Source organism: Hyposmocoma kahamanoa, unplaced genomic scaffold, assembly GCF_003589595.1.
Source record: "Hyposmocoma kahamanoa isolate Upper Pololo Valley unplaced genomic scaffold, ASM358959v1 97, whole genome shotgun sequence".
In the NCBI taxonomy this organism is placed as follows: Eukaryota; Metazoa; Arthropoda; class Insecta; order Lepidoptera; family Cosmopterigidae; genus Hyposmocoma; species Hyposmocoma kahamanoa.
Window position 1 is genome coordinate 2,187,073 of NW_020655294.1, and position 21,131 is coordinate 2,208,203.

The 21,131-nt window shown below is 38.2% G+C and overlaps 1 protein-coding gene across 2 annotated transcripts in view; it reads left to right on the top strand.

Moving 5' to 3' along the window:
* LOC113238584 (insulin gene enhancer protein ISL-1) overlaps window positions 1-21,131 on the top strand; it is an 82,935-nt gene that overhangs the window by 40,275 nt on the left and 21,529 nt on the right. For both annotated transcript variants that reach the window (XM_026475410.1, XM_026475411.1), the window contains exon 2: window positions 14,967-15,156. In XM_026475410.1, coding sequence (XP_026331195.1) covers window positions 14,967-15,156 — 190 coding nt within the window. The remainder of the gene's footprint in view (window positions 1-14,966; window positions 15,157-21,131) is intronic.

Here is a 21,131-nt window from a genome sequence, read left to right on the forward strand (position 1 = left end):
CGATAAAGTTTTGTTGGCAACCCTGTATTGAATAATCGATTCGCCGTCGGCGCAACGCAAAGCGTCAAAGGGTGCCGCTACACGGTCGTCTTATCTCGCGGGTAGCCGGACCTCACTTCGTGCACTGACAGCCTTATGGGTTACCTTCTTTAACTCAATTTGAACACGTTTTTGGGGTTCAAGTACCTATGTGATTTGATTATTATATTGAGCCTCAGAATATATATGTTTACTATGAAGCTGGTCTAATTCTGATAAATGATTCTATAAAAGATTGGTGTGGTACTGACTCTTCATTTTAAAGAAATAAGGCTCACAATTCGTCGTCTTAAGCACCAAAGGTTGTAATTCACAATTTGACTTTCTTTTGTTATGGAAATAATTAACTTTATTCAAAATTGTAGATTAAGACATTTAGTCTTTTACAAATTGATCGTGAACAGAAAATATAAACAAGAAACTTGTAACATTCCTAGACAGTCGTGAACATGAGGCCTGTAAAGAATCCGAAACGTTGGTTTGTTTATAAAACATGATTTACCGAAACCCGGAAAATTAGTTTCACTTCCAAAGATCACTGAAACTCCACGAATTTACAATAGCAAAGTGTGCAATGCGCTCTTTTACGACACTGTTCGGTATTCTGTCTTCAAGATTAATACCGCACATATGGCGCAAAATTCTAATTTCTATAGCACTCATGCTTTTTCTACCATACCTAACAGTCATTACCATACATTGTGGTTGGGACCAGTGCCTACGCCTCGAAATAAATCGGAAATTTTTTACTACATTGACAACTTATCAGTCGACAGCGCAATGGCTTTTTTGGACCATTTTATCATAAATAGTGTAGATTTGAATTTAAACCTTAAGTGTAAAGAAAAACACTACAAGGCAAAGCTACCTGTAAAAATCCAAAATCGTTGAAGATGACACTTTAAACTTAGTCCTGAAGTTATTTGACAGTCTGAACGCTAAATATTGACCTATAACTTCTGTAGTCACACTTCAAGGTAAAATATCTCTATTTTCATTTCGAGGCGCCACTTTTTAATAGCACTGTTCAAATACCAATATCCTGTAGAATATGACTTGTTAACTGCCTCAAACATGTCGCCTGCACGCTCTTTTCCTATATCTTAAAGGTCCGTAAAGAAACCTTAGGGACGTTGAGAACCGAATAAGGTTCCTGTTAGACGGAGCGATGTTAAAAGTTTTATTTGTTGACTTTTCTGCAGAACGATTTCAGGTTTGAAAGTTTGGAGCTGACATTCAAAAGCTTTGTTGGGGTCTGTTTTAACCAACTTCAAAAAATTTGATTTGTAATCTATTTTTGTGCGCAATCTCATGTCTTGTTTTTCTGAATCAATTCTGATGATTCTTTGTCAGATTCATTCGACAATTGCCTCCGTGGTTGAACGGCTACCATGTCGGACTGCCACGCAGAGGTCCCAGGTCCGATTCCCGGGCCGGGAGAAATATTTGTATGGCCTACATTTATTTCTTTCGTGAGTTTGGGTGTAATGTGTGGTTGTCTATGTGTGTATCCATGGCACCCGCGACACAGGGTTTTCCCTAGTTTCCCGGGGCTATGTTGGGTGTGTGCGTTATTATTATTACCTTTAGAGTATTTCCTAAATATGTGATTATCCGTTTTAAATATACATTGAAAATCACGTTTCATTTTTGTATATATATGAAAAAACCATTGCGTGCCTAAGTATACGTATATATTATTTGACATCAATGTTCCAAGTGAATTATACAAGAATCTAAAACCGTAAGAAGTAATAAAAAAAAATCTTAAATGCTTGAATTTAAGATTTTTTATTGCAAAATTCTAGACAAATTAGCAAACAAGTGATTGCGTAACTTTGAAAAGGCCAGATGTTTGATTATTGTAATTTGAAGATGCTATGCGCGTCTTTAGACGACCGATATCTATAGCTACCTTCAGTAGCAGTAGAGCTCCTTGTGAAGGAGTTCGTTACAGGTACTGTTGAAACTACTGGCACATGGGACATGTCATCTTCATGTCTCAGGGTTGTAGTCGTAGAGGTAGTGCCCTTCAGCTCTTTACAATTTAAAGGTCTAAATAGCACTGCAACTATTATACGTAGGCGCGTCGTCGTTATCATCAGACGCATGAGTTGTAAATAAACAAAAAGCATCAGTAGGAGACAGACGGTATGTATGCGTTATGTATGTATTATGCGTTTAACAACATTTTTAGCGAGAGACTGAAGTTTCTCGAGATAACTTTACCTGTGTTAATAACGATCTGCAAACGCGTTACAATTTTTTAATTCAAATTCCGGACAGACTTTGGTTTATACAGATAATCATGTCCTAAACAAAACATTCAAATCAATCGAATAGCCTCACTCAACGAGTTGTGGGGCGAGTAATGCTCGACACTCTCGAATCAGAAATGAGATCTGTTGAAGAACAAAAGTCATTGACATAGCTCATAGCGCAAATTAAAGTGGCAATGGGCAGGTCACATAGCTCGTAGACCTGCTTGCCATTAGGGCAGAAAGGCTCTCGAATGGAGACCACGAACCGGAAGGATACGATATGGACAGATGACCTGGTAAGAGCAATTGGTAACCGATGGATGCATGTCACGTCCGACTGGCTAGTCTGGAAATCTTTGAGAGAGGCCTGTGTTCAGCAGTGGACGTCTTCCAGCTGATATGATGGTGATGATGACGATGACGAATCGAACAGCTGCGATTATAAAAAACTATTTAACAACCAGTAATTTTAGAAGTAAAGGTACATTTTCAATGACTCTGACATTGGCGCTTGTATTGACCTTTGTGTCCAATGTTTAAATTGTCAGGAAAAGAAATAAGTTTAAAATTCCGTAATGTGTTCCTCTGTCGCCACAGAAATCAGCGTGATTTGTTTGGTATGAGTACAATTTGGCACTTACTGAGTAGAGACGATTTTGGATCTTAATATTTAGTCATTAAGCTTTACTTTATATTTGTTTTAAGAAAATGAGACTAAATAAATATTTATTCCTTTTTTAAACATCGCTTGAGTAAATAATTTAAATTCACCTTCATAAAATTGTGCAGAATTTTTGTCAATCAAGTTGAAAATCATGCCGTCTGTAAAGACCGTAAACTATTTTCGTCTTGTATTTGGTCGTCTTGTTTGCCCTTCCTATTAACCCTTCAGCCCTTTGGCTCGCCGCGGTAGGACTCGCTAATTTCCCCATCGTCCTTAACAAACAATTCGAAAACTAACAAGCGAGACCATACGGGTTAAAATCCTTTAAAAAACTAAAATATTTAACGTCGTTCTCGTATTGAAAGTTAACATGTGGTTTATAGGATTTTGGTTTTTAAGTTTTGTGTGGTAGTAAAGAATATATTTGTTCAGTTATTAGAGTAGATATTTCAATGTTTTTTAAAGGATTGAGACGGTTGTTAATTTTACAGTAATGCCTTGTTTTTTCTCGATTTGTTTTTCTTAGAGTTGGTCTTACGCCCCGCACTAATTGAACCAGTCGAATTATTCCTGTTATTTTTTGTTAAATGCCTTGACGGTATAATAGCTTGATTTGAACTACGACTTCTTCTTCTAAAATAGGCTTGAAGTTGGAAAAAGGGAGAAAGGAAGCTTGAAATAACCCGAAAATGGATTTGGATGACACGTTCTTGATAAGTATTTTTTTTTGTGATACCACGTGACGGGACGAAGAAGTCGTGCGCCTTGTGATATTCAACATGCCTCACAACAATTCCACTAAGAGCTTTAAATCGCAGAGATCTGAAGTGGCACTCAGTGCCGTAGCATCGATTTCTGTCGCCCGGGTCCAATCTTAAATTTGCTGCCCCCTCTATTTTCACGATTACAAAAGTAGTTCCTTTGGGCACTCTCGGCTCGATTGTGTTTTTATATTCGCCTGTCGTCGCTTTGCTTTGTTCAAACGTTTTCTCAAATAGTGGAATTTCTTTTTTTTATCTTCATCTCAGCCCTTTCACACTCTCTGCTGGGTATAGGCCACTCCTACTTAACATACTGCTACTGGGTATAGGCTCCTCTTTTGCACGCCAGCTCAATCGGTCCTGTGCGAATTTCATCCACAATCAGCAGGCGGTTTGCCTCGAGGACGTCTCGCTCCTACCGGGTCCCACTCGGTGACCGCGTTGGTCCATTGGTCGTCGTTCCGATTAGCAACGGGTCCCTATCTCCATTTTAGGCTCGCAATTCGCATATCGTCTACGACCCTTGTTCGTTGTCGTACGTTGGGTATAAGGTCGACGAGGGAAATTCCGAAATTATAAGTAACAAAAATAATTTTGACCAGTCGAGCCGTGCCGCCCGAGGCCATGGCCCCCTCTGCACCCACCACGCTACGCCTTTGGTGGCATTGCTTTGCGCCTATCACCTTCAGACATAAGTTGCAAAGTCCCGTGTGCATGTAATTTTCAAAAGTTTCAAAGTATACTTAAAAGAAATCTTAAAAGTGAAAGAGCGGTGATCTTCGTCTTGTCGTATCGATGGAATACACTTGCCTATCGTGATGAAAGTATTTGCCAATCGGCGTAAGGTATTCGTTGATTGTTGTCCAGGATACGCCAGACGTAAATACAGGAAAGGGATGGCACGTCTTGCGGGGAGGCTGCTTTCGTGCACCCCAGTACCACGATAAGCGTATAGTTGGGCAAATAAAGAAAATACATACTTAGATTTTTTTTTTAATAAATGGACTTGCTCTTGACCGCTACCTACCTATGGAGCAAAGATAGGAATAGACCCTATCTTTGCTCAGATGGACCGAGCTCGTCCAGAAGATGCCTAGTCAGTCACACCTTAAAGATACTCGGGTTGTATAAGTTCGGAAACACACAGGCAGGGAATTCCATTCCTAGGCTGTGCGCGTAATATAACATGATGAATAGTGCTTCGTACCTACGCCTGAAGGGAATATCGACCAAGTAAGGATGATACTCCGCCGTACGTCTGGATGTCCGATTGTAAAAGGGGGCGGGCGGGATGAGCTGATGAAGCTCCTGGGCACACTCACCGAAATATATTCCGTAGAAAACCAACAGACTGACAACTTTGCGCCGGTGGGATGCTATAATGAGAGGAACTAGAACAACAGTGATACGTTACAATTATTAAAGTGACATCCCTAGTCAGTGGCTGGTAGCTGTAAAGTTGCCTCCCTGAGTGAAGACAAAACTTTTACAGATTTCTCACAGATAGCACTAAGGCGTCGTTAAAAACCAAAACAAAAATTTGCAACAAAAACCTACCAGGAAAAATTCGTGAGGTCCATTGGTTTGTTCCGTGGGTTAGTCGGCATAACGTCTGACACGGTTTGCTGGATCGAATCCAACCGGATTTTTCTAAGTATTCGATCTTTGTATAACAAACTAGTGGAGTAATTTCACAAATAAATTATTGAATATAAATGTGCTAGACAAATGTAAAAGAGTTTTGAAGAGTAAGGCACATGGGACTGGTCAACTTATGTCCCCCTGTGACGACGAGCGCAGTGGCAGTGCCCCTCAGATCTTTGCGATTCAAAGAACATCTAAGTGACACGGCAACTGTTATGAACAGACGTGTCGCTTACCACCAGACGCACCACTTGTTCGTTTCAATTTCCCAAATATGGGCTATCGGGAATTGAGTCCGGGATCTTCTCATCCAGTGCTCATAGTGCAAAACCGTTGGGCCACTAAGGCCGATATTGTATGCTCTGTAGACGTAGTTCACCGTACATCAGCTGAAACATATTCCCTTCTGTCAGAGTCTTTATCTACATCTATTAATTAAGGCTGCTTATCCAATAGATAAGATGTTCATGAATTATCTTGTGTTCAATATAATTTAATTTTCACAAAGTTCACTTTGCATGCACATATGTTAATAAGACGCAAAGTTAATGTCAATTGAACTAGTTTGTAAATAAAGGTGTGTGTGATCTCCGGCCACTTAACCAAGTTTCAAAATCATGTTTTAACTGGCATTGAATTCCTTATTCTCACTACTGTAAAGATTATTATCGTGTAATAGCGCTTTATTTAAGTTTGGTTTCGTTTGTCTTATTAAATTGTAACAAATAATGAATAGCGGCTGTAGCACAACGAAATCGGACAACATACATAAAAATACATACATCCAAAAGTATGATCTATTGGTTGATGACAAAATCCAAGCTTCAAGTAACCGCTACTGATAGCCGTTGCCTAAATGCTGGAACAATCTGTCTTCTCCACTTAGAAAGTGAATCTCAATGCCGGATGTTCCGTTTATGCGTTCAAATGTCAACTCAAAGAGCACATTCTAAATTTACAAAACACGTCTGGGACAATTTTATTTGTGTAATGCGCCTCAAAATACAAAATTAAAAAGAAAAAGGCAGAGTGAATCTTTGTTGGGACATTAGTTGAAATTTGTGTTATGTTTCCTATTTAATTATATTGTGTCATGTTTAAATTATTATTTAACTCGCGTCCACGTTTGTTTTAATCGGCATTTTCGAAAAGGGTCCACTGAAAACCAGCGCTGTGGCCCTGCCGCAGTATTAGCTGAGTTGGGTCCTTTTCAGTGCAATAATACACTTTTAATATTAATTATTAATATTGTACTCCACGTGTATTGTGCTGAATAAATTACTTTTCTTTCTTTCTTTCTTTCTATGTTCTGAGTCCGAAAGTATACAAGTCAAAAAAAATTTCGTAGAATTACATCTACTTGCCAACTTTTCTTCAAAAATCCGGATTCATCCCCTAGTTTGCCACCTTTAGAGGTGGAATATTGTCTTCAAATTTAAACGGGGCCAATATTGAGGTACCCTCTATCCAACCGACCACAACGAAAAAATACGAAGCGAATTGAGAACATAATTTTTTTTAAGTCGGTTAAAAACTCGGACCCACTTGAGATGTCGCTTGTGCACTAAGTCCGTCTTGTGCACTAATTTCGGACCGTCATTTCTCGGATACGGATACGAATCGGACGTAATGCGCAAATGCCCTTTAAATTTATTTATATTTATGTATATTTACTGCAAGCTTTTATATAATATTATACACCTATCGTACGTATGTCGTAAATGTGTAATGTGGCGTACAACAGAGGATACTGTAACATTTCCTTACAACTCAGCTGCCACTGAAACACGAACGACGACGAAAATTACTCAGTCTCTTATTTAGTCTTAAGTTAGATTTAGAGTTTAGATTTAAGTGATAGAGACTTAATTTATAGCGTATAGTCTAGTCCATATTTTTGTATGGCGCGGAAGCCTGTACGCTTAAAGCCGCTGACTGAGATGTGTTTGAGAATTGCAGTTGCAAAATTACAAACGCTTATCTTCCGTCTGTTTGCTCCGCATTCTGCAGTTCTTTGTTCACATTGCACGCAGATGCGCTGATAGTCTCGAGAGCGTGATTGTTACGGCCAGGATTGAGGGCAAACGACCTAGAGGTCGAAGTTCGAAACGATGGTTTGACCAGGTGGCTGAAAGTCTGGCAGTACCAGTGAGCGTCTCATTCCACCTAGCCAAAGACAGAGTGCAGTGGAGAAGATTCATTGACGGTGTACTTGATCAAAGTCACGATCCTCAGCAGTGAGGGACCGACGGAGGAGGAAGAGGAGGAGCTGATAGTGCACCAAATTTTATCTTCGATACTGGAAATCACAAGGCATTGTATTGAACACTAACAATAACTAACTATCACTAACGTAACTGCAAAATGTCAATTTTTAACAAACGGCCCAAAAGAAACAAATAAAATTAAAAATAAATCAAACAATCTCTGCTTTAGCTTCTTTTAATCCAATTACCATACGAATAAATCAGCAATAATGTTTCGTTAGACGTAACATTAAATCGGATCATTAAATATGTAATTAACTCTGTTATAAAGTAGCTTCTGTCTCATGTCGGTGGATTCAAAGAGATTCCGTAAGATAAAATTTTTTAGTATTTTTTTATTTTAAGAAAAAGTAAATTTATATTGTAGTCATCTATGATAAAATTATCGTTTTAATCACTTGTTATTTAATCCAAAACCAACATTGTCTCGGTCCTGCGAAATGTGGTTCACCGAGATATACCTGGCGGGTAGAGAGTATATTATTCAAATCCTTATAGTATTCAAAATAGTTGTACAGAAGAACGGTATTTTTTATGATATCAAGTGATCGGATAAACAAGGCCACTATTATGATATTATTATGATATCAAGTGATCGGATAGACAACCGCAAATTACACCCAAATTCACGAGAGAAATAAATGTAAGCAATACAATTTTTTCTCCCGGCCCAAGAATCGAACCTGGGATCTCTACGTAGCAGGCCAGCATGGTTTTAACCGTTCGACCACGGTTAACAACAGTTAATAAAAATATAGTAGGTATAATTATGGTCATTCTCGGACTAGTGTACACTATCTAAATTCTGTGGCCATTTTTATTACATAAATATTCAAGTATACTATAGTGTAATTATTAAATAATATTTCACGATACAATACTTGAATATTAAATAATATTGCACGATAGAAAAAATAAACATTGACACGGAAATTACATAGTGAACACTAGTCCGAGAATTACCGTATAAAGCAACCTGTGATCAAACGTCAAAAATGCACGAAATACACGAAAGACATAAAAATAATATTTGCCATATGAAACAAATTATGCACACGTGTGTGAAATTTTATAGATCTCTTATTTAAGCATAAATCTTATCGAGTAATTTTTTTTCAAAAATTTTCATTTTGCAGATGTGCAGTGACTCTATTACACCAAAGGTGCGATATATCATATTTTTTTGGTATAATTATAATAATGTTCGGTGGTAATTATAATTGCTATTAAAAACAATTTTAAGAATCGTAATAATACAATATTGCTTTTAAGAAACGAATAAAAACTGCAGTTGAAAGCGGAAATATAAAATTTATTGCAGTTTGTAATAATATTCAAAAAGCCAAAATTCTGCAATGATTTTTAATTAACAACGCGTAAGGATGATATTATGCGAGATGGTTATATTTTTTCAATTGCTATAATAATTATTTATTACACTATTACTATCTAGCATTAGCAGTGAGTGCATCTTCTTGTGAAAAAGTTCGTCCTGGGAAGTCTTGCCTCCTTACCTATTTCTGTCGCCAAGCAGTAATGTCAGCATTATTGTGTTCCTGTATTGAAGGATAAGGGTGCTGGTGAAATCACAGGTATATGGAACTTATGTCTCAGCGTGACGGGCGCAGTAGCAGTCCCCTCAGATCTTTGCGATTTAAAGCTCTGAACGGCATGCATGTAGCTTACCATCACTGGATATTATAAAAAGATCTATATCTGTTGTGGGTCTACTAAGGATTCATGCGAGGAGAATATTAAAAATCTGCATCTCAAAACATCTCCTACTTATCGGTATTCTACAGGACAAATCACGCGGGTATGCGACGAGATTGCATGAATTTATTTCGCCGTTCCCTCTCTCTCATCGTTGGAACACGACGCAGGTTGGGGTTTCACCCCTATGTTGTGCCACACGATTCGCAAGAAACGTTACGCTGTACTGGAATTCTCAGTCTGCAAATTTGTTCACGGTACGCTATAACTTGAGTCTTTTTAGCCGAGAGTGAATAGGTTTATCTCCACAAGGTCTATCTCATCGTCATTGCTCAACGGTTTGCGCTGTGAGCGTTGGGATTTTCTTTTTGTTTCTTTTTTGTTTTCCGAGGGTAAGATGCTCAAGGGTTATGTGACTAGCTCAGGTGGAGAGCATAAACCCTAAAACCCCCCAGCTTACCTTCTTGTCCAGGTGTTGTGGGCGTTATGGTATCCCGCAGATTAACCACTACAATGCCCCCTCGGGTTTAATATCTGATGGAACCAATTTGGATCATGAAACTTCTTGGTTCTAGTCTGAGTTTTCGGTAGTGCCCCAGAACGAATTCTTTCGCTCTAGTACTCATTCAATAAATAATAAATAAATAATAAATAAATAGTACTGGGAATTCCCTGGTCTGGACTAAATAATTCATGCGATTCTCTGGCATAATATTATTATTACATTTGCACGTATTTAAAATAACAAGTGCGTTATCCAATAGTTGGATTTTTTTTTCAGTTTCTGTTCCCGATAAATTTACAATATATATAGACATTGATAGACTACAGCGCTATTATTCTACCAGTACCACTGGGCGAGCGATCGTATCCATAAACAATAAACCATAACCATAAATAATAAACAATATTCTTTAAGTAACCACACCACCGCGCAAAATAAAATTAACGGTTATTATTAATAAAAAATTATATAGATATATAATTACAATATATATAATTACAAATCGAACATGGCATGCGGTTGCTTTTACAGTGCACTGATAAAAGTATCCGATAAACTTGTACCAGACCTGTAAATAATTATTTGCCTGGACTTGCTCGGAATGTAATTAGTGTGCATCAAGTTATCTGTGAGACAGAGGCGTTTGTTATTGCTCTGTGTTCACTGCGCTGCAGACTTAAGGGAATTTATTTCATAATTAGTTTTAACATCAAATTGACAATCACTACATCTTCTGCTTAGAGACTTACTAACAATAATTGTTTTGTGGAGTCGAAGCTACAAAATCTTGACCATCGCAGAAAAGTAGCCTGCTTGTCGGATACATTTTGGGGAGTGTCAGCAGGAACTTTTAAATTTAGTTCCTTCGGTCAACTAGAAGGTTTGGAACACTCCATCCTTGTTGTTGATATACCACCCATTCGCACTGAGCGCTTTGCTTCCTCCGTTCTGATAAAGGAAGCAAATTAAATTGTATCGAAAAGTACAATTGGGGTTATTCAAGATTAGAGTGAATAGGCATTTTTAGGCAAACGCGTACCGTCGTCCAAAGAATCCATTAAAGAAGACATTAAAGAAGATGAAGACATTAAAGCTAACCAATCGCATGCGGAGTGCGAACGTTCTACAATATAAAATCTTTTTAATTTTCACGTTGGTAAAAAGAAAGAAGGGATTACAAACTTTAAAGTAGTGGAAATAAAAAGTAACATTGTAAATATAAATTTGACGGTTGGGAGCAGAGTTGAATTGATTGAGTTCTTTATTAATTAAATCATTCAGACGCTCACTCATTCTATTTTTTTAATACAATTCGTGCAGTGTGAGTGACAATTTAAATTGCAAAGCTTTAAATTGTAAAGGTCTGAGGGGCACTATCGCTACGCCTGTCATCCTAAGACAAAGTTCACGAGCCCCATATGATTGTAACTTCAGCAGCACCCTTTAAAACCTGGACTGACTGGACGAACTCTTTTACAAGGAGCTCTACTGCTAATAAAATTATATATTGTAGTGAATGAGTTAATAAAATACAACTAATGTATGTTCACTTGGTGTATTAATTTTAAAAATTGTGTGTGTTTATTGCAATAAAATGCAATTTACATTATTGCATATCTCCATCCGTCACGGCGTAAGCGCATCGTACTAAATCACCCACAGATACAAAGATAACGTATGACGATTTCGCCCAAAGCGTTTTTGTTCTCAGGTCACTCAACTTGCGGTTAATTGTTTTTAAATTTTACTTTAATGCAATTTAGTAGTTACGGACGAATTTAATCTGAAGTTATTGCAACAATATTTATAATGATGATAATTTCCATACCTAATTACCTATGTTTCTCACCGTTTGCTAGTACACGTACATGACTTCCATTATTGTACAGACGGCAACACGTCAAGCTACACATTGATGGATCTTGTACCGTTGCACCGGAGTTGATATTCGAATACTGTACAATGTCAGACCGGGGCGTTCCTCTTTGTATACGTAGATATTATATTAAACAGTAATATAACTATAACTACATATGTTTTCGCGATTGTTACTCATAGGAAATGAAAAAATTTTTTTTTCGGATCTAAATCGTGTAGTATATTTTTTTTTCTAACAAACCAACGTTTTCCATGGTCACGGCTGACTGAGACGTTATTTTGTTTCATTTCCATAATTATAACTTTTTTATAAAGAGAAAACCGATTTCGCTAAGCTTGTTACCGTGGTCTACCCAACGATAACTGAAAGGCGTGTGGAACTCCTGGTTAAAAGTAATCATGAGCCCAAAAACAAGATAGCTGCTGTTCACTATTAAAGAGTTCCTCACATCTCCCGAACTCGTTCTTCGTCTGACATTCGTCCGTAATAATTACAGCCCAATAAGTAATACTCAACCCAATTAAAAGATGCATGATGCGAATGAAGCTTCATACTTGACATTGAGAGACTTGAGAATGAGAGTAGACCCCCTGTCACAAGTGCAAGGAAAATCGGAGTTAGTGCACAAGTGACATTCGAATTGGTTTCGAATTTTCTATATTTGTATAGTTTTGGATTCAGAACGTATACAAATCGGATGTAGTGCGCCAACGTGCTTAAAGGTGGAACATTATGTACTTACAAAACTATATAACTAGATCAATACGATTCTAGATAACAGCAATTTCAGTTGTTTATTTAACAATGCTACGCTCGGCATTCTCAACGTGTAGTTCAAATTTAAAGGAATTTATTGGATTGTAAAATATTTTAAGCAATAAAAACTTTTTTTAATTTATTGAACGAGGAATAATGGAGTGTTCTGTTACTTGAAGTTCTTATTATGGTTTGAATTGACAACAAAGTGAGGGTTGTTGTATGGAAGGTGATGTAGAAAAGAAGACGATGCTTCGATGATTTGGTCATGTAGTAAAAGAATGATCATTAGTAAGATTAACGATACTACAGAGCAAATGTGGGTGGAGATGTAGCGTATATAAATAAACAAATAGGCTTATCAACTTCAATACGACAGACAAACTTACTCAGGTCTTTGTTCAGCCGCCATGCTTAAATTAATAAGGATACTGTTTTGTACATTTTTTAATAAAAAACAATAATTTGATCTCACTTTCTTCTAAGAGATATAATGTGAAAACTTCTTGGTTATTACTAGGAGTCAAACTGGTTTCCACTTAGCTACTACTTGGTGTAAAAGTTCATAAAGTAAGCTATAATTCCGCACAGCCCAGAATGATGGGAACACGCTTCGTCATTTTTAGGTTAGTGTTTTTTTTCTATTATTCATACATTACTTAGTCTTAAAGACAAAATGCCAAACAATGTAGTAAGAGAGCGTTGTGGTCGTGTAGACAGAATGAATGTTGGTAGATTAACGGGTAAACTTAGGAATAGAACGAATTTGGATGGCGGCGCGAGGAGACGTAGACCTCGGCGTAAATATCAATCAGATTTGGGATGTTATAAAAGGCCGAGTTAAAAGTACAAGCGGGCATGTATGAAGAGATTGATGGGAATGGAGGAGGCGCAGGTTAGTCAGGAGCGTAACAGGTGGACGTCCATGATCTCTGCCTACCCCGGTGGGCTACAAGCGTGATGATAAGAAGGTATGTATGAAAATCCAAGAGTAAGAGAAATCTTGTGTCAGTGAGTTACGTCGCTATCTTTTTATTTTTGTAGAGTTTTTGAGAGTTTACTGGCTTTGGAATACAACCGTACAGCCTATTTGTTAGACTATTGACATATCAATCGTAAGTGTTACTTGTTTCAAAAAATAATTTAAAAAAATAATCATTAGTCATAAATAAACTGAAAAGAGATAGTTATCTTAAAAATATTCAAATTCAAACTCTATTTAAGTAAAGAACAATAAATCTTTAACAACCAAATTATAGCATCACTGTTTATAAATAAACACTTTCTTGCAAACTGCTGATGCCATAAGAGTGAATGATATAGTGAGGGAAGAAAGAGATGAACATATTCCCTCAGCTGCGATTATAGCAGACAAGGCGCGGCGTAGTAGAGCCACGCCTACGGTGATGTATCGATTTTGGGATATAATTTATTCATAATTCTTTTATCTTTGCTTAATATGTCCATAATGGCTGTTAGACCGTTTTGTAGAACAGTGCTTTGTAGGGCTTACGATATCTTTTTTGTGGGAAAAGTTTATTGTAGGTATATTTTTGATAGCAGTTTCTTAGTTTCAAAGATATCTCTCTATTACTTCACAGCCTATTGAAAATAATAATAAAAAAAACTAAAATAAAAAAAATCAGATGACAAAGATTAATTGCGGTTTTTTGTACTTACAGTTTTTACAGACAAAGTAAATTTTAGTTTAAGTTGTATCATTGGTTTCCATCATGATCATTCGGGCGATTGCCTTTCTTGTAGTGTCAACGACGGAACCCGCTACTTAGTATCTCACGAGGCTTTTTATGTACAACATTACAGGTAAAATGTCATAACTGCAAAACAACCATTTCTTTTTTTATATATAATTTTAAGTGACGGGACGAATAAGCCGTGCGCATGGTAGTAAGCTACACGGCTGTCCACAACAGTTGCAGTGCCACTCAGAGCTTTAAATCGCAAACATCTGAGAGGTACTACCACTGCGCCCGTCACCCAAAGACAAGTTGATGTCTGCCTGTGATTTCACCAACACCCTTGCCTTTCAAAACCGGAACACAGTAATGCTGACATTACTGCTTGGCGGCAGAAATACGTAACGTGGCAGTATTATCCTGGATGAACTCCTTTACAAGGGGCTCTATAGACTGATATCGCTTACCACCAGGCGAAGGACTTGTTCGCCCGTCACTATGTATTATAAAAAAATAGTCAAAAATGCTGTTACAAAATCGAAGAATATTTAAATGAAAAAAGAAATGATGGTTTGGAATGGTTTTATAAGACTTTGATTTATTTCATTATGATACTTTATTATTTAACACAAATAAATATGTTTGTTGTTTTATTTTTAGTTTAGATTTTTATTTTTGTTTATTATTTTCCTTGCTTCCTATTTATGATTTATTATTCGTGTTTACTAATAAACCTGAAATACGTATTAATGTTGTAACACTGCGTTTGTTTTGTTCTAGAAAAACTTCGGCTATCACTCTGCGTGGGTTGCGGAGGTCAAATCCACGACCAGTACATCCTAAGGGTGGCACCAGACTTGGAGTGGCACGCGGCGTGTCTAAAGTGCCAGGAGTGCAGGCAGTTTCTCGACGAGTCCTGCACTTGTTTTGTTAGAGACGGGAAAACTTATTGCAAAAGAGATTATACTAGGTAAGTGTTACAGGTTGTAGCATAAAACTAATTTCCATAATCTCTTGAGAGGTTCAGGAGCGGAGAGGGGAAGCGAAGAGGGGAGGCGGACAGATGACTTGGTATAGAATAGAATAGCACCGGACTAACATCGATACTGTTTTTGCAACAAGATTCTGGAGTTTAGATGTATTAAGTTTATCATTTCCTCAGTTATCTATAGGTTTTAACCTACATTAAAAATATTTTTTTAGAAAACTCTGTACCTCTCAAATATAATTTCCTATTTCTTAACTTAAAGACGCTCTTTTTACTTCTGAATCATAATCATATTGTATATGACCATAGCCACTTAACTCAAAAATTTCAGAATAACTATAATGAGTTTCAAAAAAAACAACGTCGTATTTTTGATAATTAAAATAATATCAAATAAGACACTAATAAAACGTTAAACTGCCTCCCGATCATAACCAAAATTGGCCTAAAAGTCTTGCAACCGGGCATTATGGCCTTTCTGGTTCGTTACAAAAAAAAATTGGTTAAAATATATGCGGTACTTGGACAGTTCTATTCTATCTCTTTGGTTTTTTGTTTTGTGGCGTTTGTTTGGCTTTCGTCTAAGTAAAGAGACTGTATGATGTAACCTTTGCCTGCCGTAATAATTGGGTTAAAATTTATTAAAAAGAAATGCGTTTGTTGTCATAGATTGATAACAGAATATACATTAAATATTGGTTCTGTTTCTTCATTTTATTTGCTCGTAGAAAAAGTATTGTATGCATTACATAATTAGGTCTTAAAATCTCGTACCTAATATTTAGGCCACTCGGCATAAGTACTATTAATTGAAAAGTCATATTACAAAATTGATGACTACCTAGATACATGTTAGATAAAGATGTATGGAAAGACGACATGGCTCTAGGTTCAACACAAACAGTTTTATTAGCAGTAGAGCTTCTTGCGAAAAAGTTCGTGCAGGGAAGTACTGCCACCTTACCACTTCTGCCGCCAAGCAGTAATGCTAACATTACGACGTTAGGGGGCTCGTGAATTTTGATTCGATCCGATTGATTGAATCCCATTCCTATTCGTTCCGAACCCGAGACTATACACATCTAAAAAACTCGGACCCACTTGGGATGTCGCTTGTGCACCTAGAGATGATCCCTGTGACAATTCGGACCGTCATTTATCGGATTCGGAACTGGCCCTGTACTCTCGACATCCGGCCGAAACAATTACTGTCCAATAAGAAATACTCGACCACATTAAAAAACATTGTTTTATGCCCAGACAACATTTTTATATGCCCGTAAAAATATACATAATTTCAATAAGAAAGAAGATATCCATAATATTAACCTTAGAGCTAAGTCCAAACTCATGGTACCACGATTTCGTTTAACCAAGGTAAACAACTCTTTTATGGGGAACTGTATACGTTTTTACAATAAGATTCCGGAGCATATATTAAGTTTATCATTTCCTAAGTTTAAAAACTACATTAAAAATATTTTGATCGAAAAATCATATTACAAAATTGAAGACTACGTGTTAGATAAAGATGTATGGAAAGACGACATGGCTCCAGAATCCACACAAATTTGATTCAAAGTGTATTCCATAGTATTTAAGTTTTTTGAAAAGAGAAATCCCTAGAGTTTCTTGCTCGTTCTTCTCAGGGAGGTAGTGAACGAGCAGTAGCTTAAATGTGACGATTTCAAGTGTAAATTTATTTTACCTATGGAATAAATAATCTTTGACTTTGACTTTGACATTGTCAAATATGAAGCTTCATCGTGCTTCTTCTAATTTGATATACTTATCTGAACTGTCGCGCGACCAAGTTACCTGTTGACTTAATAAATCTTTATAAAAGTTTTGATTATATATATAACGCTGGAAGTAATTATTAAACGTTCAGTGCCTCGCAAATGTCTAGTACAAGTGTTATTGAAGTGAAATTCCCGTATTTTCGACTACTTTCCAAAAAAAAAAATTGTGACTTACAAGGAACAAAAACCCTTCACAAGTGACTTGCTATACAGTTTGCTAGTGCAGAAATAAATATTGCTGTGCCTTTAAGTAATGTATTTTAAACAATATGTGTACTAAATAAACCATTTAGTATTTTGATATGGAGAATTTAATAATTTCATTGTCAATTGACGGTAACATGTTTACAAAGTGACTTCAAATTTGTGGTGTTAATGATCGATTGATCTGTTAACGATCGTCCCCAAGGTGACTACTTTCAACGATTCATGAATGTTCTGAGTTAACTACTAATTTCGGCACAAGTGTACGACTAACGCGTGGACTAGCGGCTTAGTATGGTTACTGCGGTGACGGTGGACTAGAGTTCAAATCCCACATACTTTAAGACGACTTGTGGCTTTTTTTTTATTTTATTTTTTTTTTAATATTCTTTATTAATTGTTTTGTGTTTTTATTATTAATTTTTGTGTTGTTACCCGGAAGTAGCGGAAAAATTGTTCAATTGACAAGTTATTTGACGAAGCCTACATTGCGGATTGAATTTTGTAAGTAATTTAGTTTTGTAATATTCGTTAATAATTATTTCAAATGTAATTTGTAATTATATAGTGTCAAAGTTCAATTCAACCTTAACTTGCAAAACTTTTTATTTTTTTGTATTTTTATCATTGTTTCCTTTTATTTATATTGTCATTTGCTTTTTTAACACTTAACTAGTTCTTGTGCGTAGTGGGATGCGTATTTGTCATCACCTGCGACAAGATAGGATAGGAAAACGCCTATTTGTTTAATATTAGCAATTAAGTATTTTATTTTTAAATTGACTCCCATTTATTCTAATATGGCCGAAAGGTGTAATTTTATACACATATTTAATACTTTACCACAGTGACATTTATTTTTAAATTATTGTATAATATTTATTAAGCTAATATTCTTTTTACTATAGTCATTTAATTGAATTGAAGTTTGAACTGATTTTTATTGTTCCATTATTTTTATAATTTTAATTAATATTAGTTATCCCATCAATTAATAACACTTTTTTTTTTTTACTGCTTTTCTAATGGTTGGTAATGATTGTATTACATTGATTTCTTTTTTGCTTTTGTTAATTTTATGCATTTATTGATATTATTATTTTTATTATTACAATAATTGAAGACATGGAAGGATCAACATGAGCAGCCCCTGTAAAGTTAGGTGTCCTTATTGCCCGGGATCGCCCAAGTTGTACGTACAATCAAGGGGTCTTAGTGTGCATATTAGTCGAGCGCATAGGGATGTAGCCCATCGCAGAGTCGATGACTCGTCGGTTCCAGGTACTGGCTCTGGGGCGCGGACGGTCACTCCTGCGCCAGCCTTAAGTGAGGTGACACAAGCGGCACAGAGCACATTCGGTCTTCATAATTTACCATCGCTTAAGAAGCAAATTCGAGTCCTTAGACATATACCCAAAGGGGCGAGGAATCTTGCGGCTGGCAGGTTGTGTTATTTGATAGATGAGTGCCTGCGATCGAATGGTGTGGATGACTGGTTCAACTTATTATCTTTCCCTTTTTCGGCCTTGAGGGTTCCAGGTGATGAGGGGCGCAAATCATTAACCTCCAAAGTAAAGAATAATGTACTTAACGAAATTTTAAATTTTCCGGGTACTCAGTCAACACATAAACCGCATTCGACCTACCGTACCATAGAGGCTAAGGTGTATGACGGTGATTTGAGAGGGGCCGTCCGCTTACTGCTGTCGGACTCGTCGTTGGCTCCAGCGAATGATAATACCTTGAGAGCATTAGAAGACAAACATCCGTCTCCTTCTAGGCCCCTGAATTTTCCACCGGAACCAAGCCTCACGAGTCCCTCCTTATCTGTTACACCTACAGACGTGGCTATGGCTTTGGGGTCGTTTTACAATGGTTCAGCCGCTGGTCTTGATGGCTTGCGCCCTCAACATCTCAAAGAGCTTACATCACCTTCTGCGGGCGATAACGGTCCTCGTTTACTAAAGTTGCTCTCCGATTTGTGCAATTTTCTTTTACGGGGTATGCTGAATTTGGAAGTGGCTCCTTACTTGTACGGTGCATCTCTTTGCGCCCTTTCGAAAAAGGATGATGGTATTAGGCCAATTGCCGTGGGTGGTATGTATCGCCGCCTAGTGGCAAAGCTTTGCTGTAGGTCAGTTAGAGACATAATGTCGACCCACCTTCAGCCGAGGCAGGTGGGATTCGGGACGCCACTGGGCTGCGAGGCGGCGATACACGCCACCCGCTCTTTTGCGATGGGCCATGAGGGTACAGATACAGTGGTCGTCAAAATAGATATTAGGAACGCTTTTAACAGTGTGGAGAGAGATATTATTTTGTCGGAAATTTTGGAAAATGTGCCATCCCTGTACCCCTTTGTCTACCAGTGTTACTCGGTCCCCAGTAATCTTTTCTACGGTGAAAATTCCATCTTATCGCAGGTGGGTGCTCAACAGGGCGATCCTCTGGGGCCTTTATTGTTCTGTTTGGCTATCCAGAAAATCATATCATCATTGGACTCACCATTGAATGTCTGGTACCTAGATGATGGCACTATTGGCGGAAGTCCAGAAGTGGTTTTGCAAGATTTAAAGAGACTCGGAGTAGCTTTGAAAGCTGTTGGTCTAGAAATAAATCCAAATAAGTGCGAGTTATTTAATTGTGGATTTATTAACGCGGACGTACTACAAAATTTGATGGTTCTTTTGCCGGGCATCAAGCAGCTGGATAGGTCGTCTGTCAGCCTATTGGGTGCGCCAATATTTCCTGAGGGTGTCAGTTCTGCTCTTCAAACAAAAAGACTGGCACTTTTAGCTGCACGGGAACATTTGTCGCATCTATCGGCTCATGTGGCGCTCGTCTTGTTGCGGAATTGTTTAGGGATGCCCCGAATGACTTACATATTGAGGACATCTCCCACGTGGCTTTTTGAGCGAGACGTGGCCCTTGTAGATGATGTACTCAGAGTTACGCTGGAGATAGTGCTAAACATAAGTCTTACTCTACCACAGTGGTGTCAAGCTGCACTTCCCATTAGGCATGGTGGACTTGGAGTGCGTCGAGTGCAAGATTTGGGCTTTGTGGCGTTTCTGGCTTCGTCTTATGGCTCTGCGGATCTCGTTGCTCGCATTTTAGCTCAAAATGGCAGCGGTATTCGCATACCATTCCAAGCAGAAGCTCTTACCTGGTGGTCAAGTCTTTGCCCAAGCGACGAGCACCCGGATAATCCTAGTTTGCAGAGAAATTGGGACGACGTTCTATGCAAACGAAGGTATAGTTCCTTGTTGGAGGGTGCTTCGGGTGCCGATGTGGCCCGTCTGAGAGCGGTCGCTAAATCAGAATCGGGAGCGTGGTTACATGCTTTGCCATCTCCCCAGTTGGGTACTCTGCTCGACAACACATCTTTAAGGATAGCAGTAGCACTGAGATTGGGAAGCAAGGTTTGTGAGGCACACCGCTGTGTGTGTGGGGCTATGGTGGGGGAGGACGGACACCACGGTTTGAGTTGCCAAAGGTGTGCGGGTCGTTTTCCCAGACACCATGCCATTAATGACATTGTGCGACGGGCGATGGTGTCGGCTAATGTCCCTTGCGTGCTCGAGCCCCCGGGCCTGAGTCGAATAGACGGTAAAAGGCCGGACGGTTTGACATTGGTTCCTTGGCGGAAAGGTCGTTGTCTTCTGTGGGACGCAACATGCGTAAGTACTTTTGCTGCGTCCCACATAAGACAAACTTCGCAGATGGCGGGTTCCGCGGCGGAAAGTGCCGCGAAACTAAAACACGCGAAATATTCTGCCTTGGAGCCTGTGTACGACTTTGTACCGGTCGCGGTCGAGACGGCGGGGCCTTGGGGTTCGGAAGCTCGGGACCTATTTAAAGAGTTGGGTCGCCGACTCAGAGACAGGGGCTGCGATCACCGCTCTGGGTCGTGGTTGGTTCAGCAGGTGTCCATTGCTGTCCAGCGAGGCA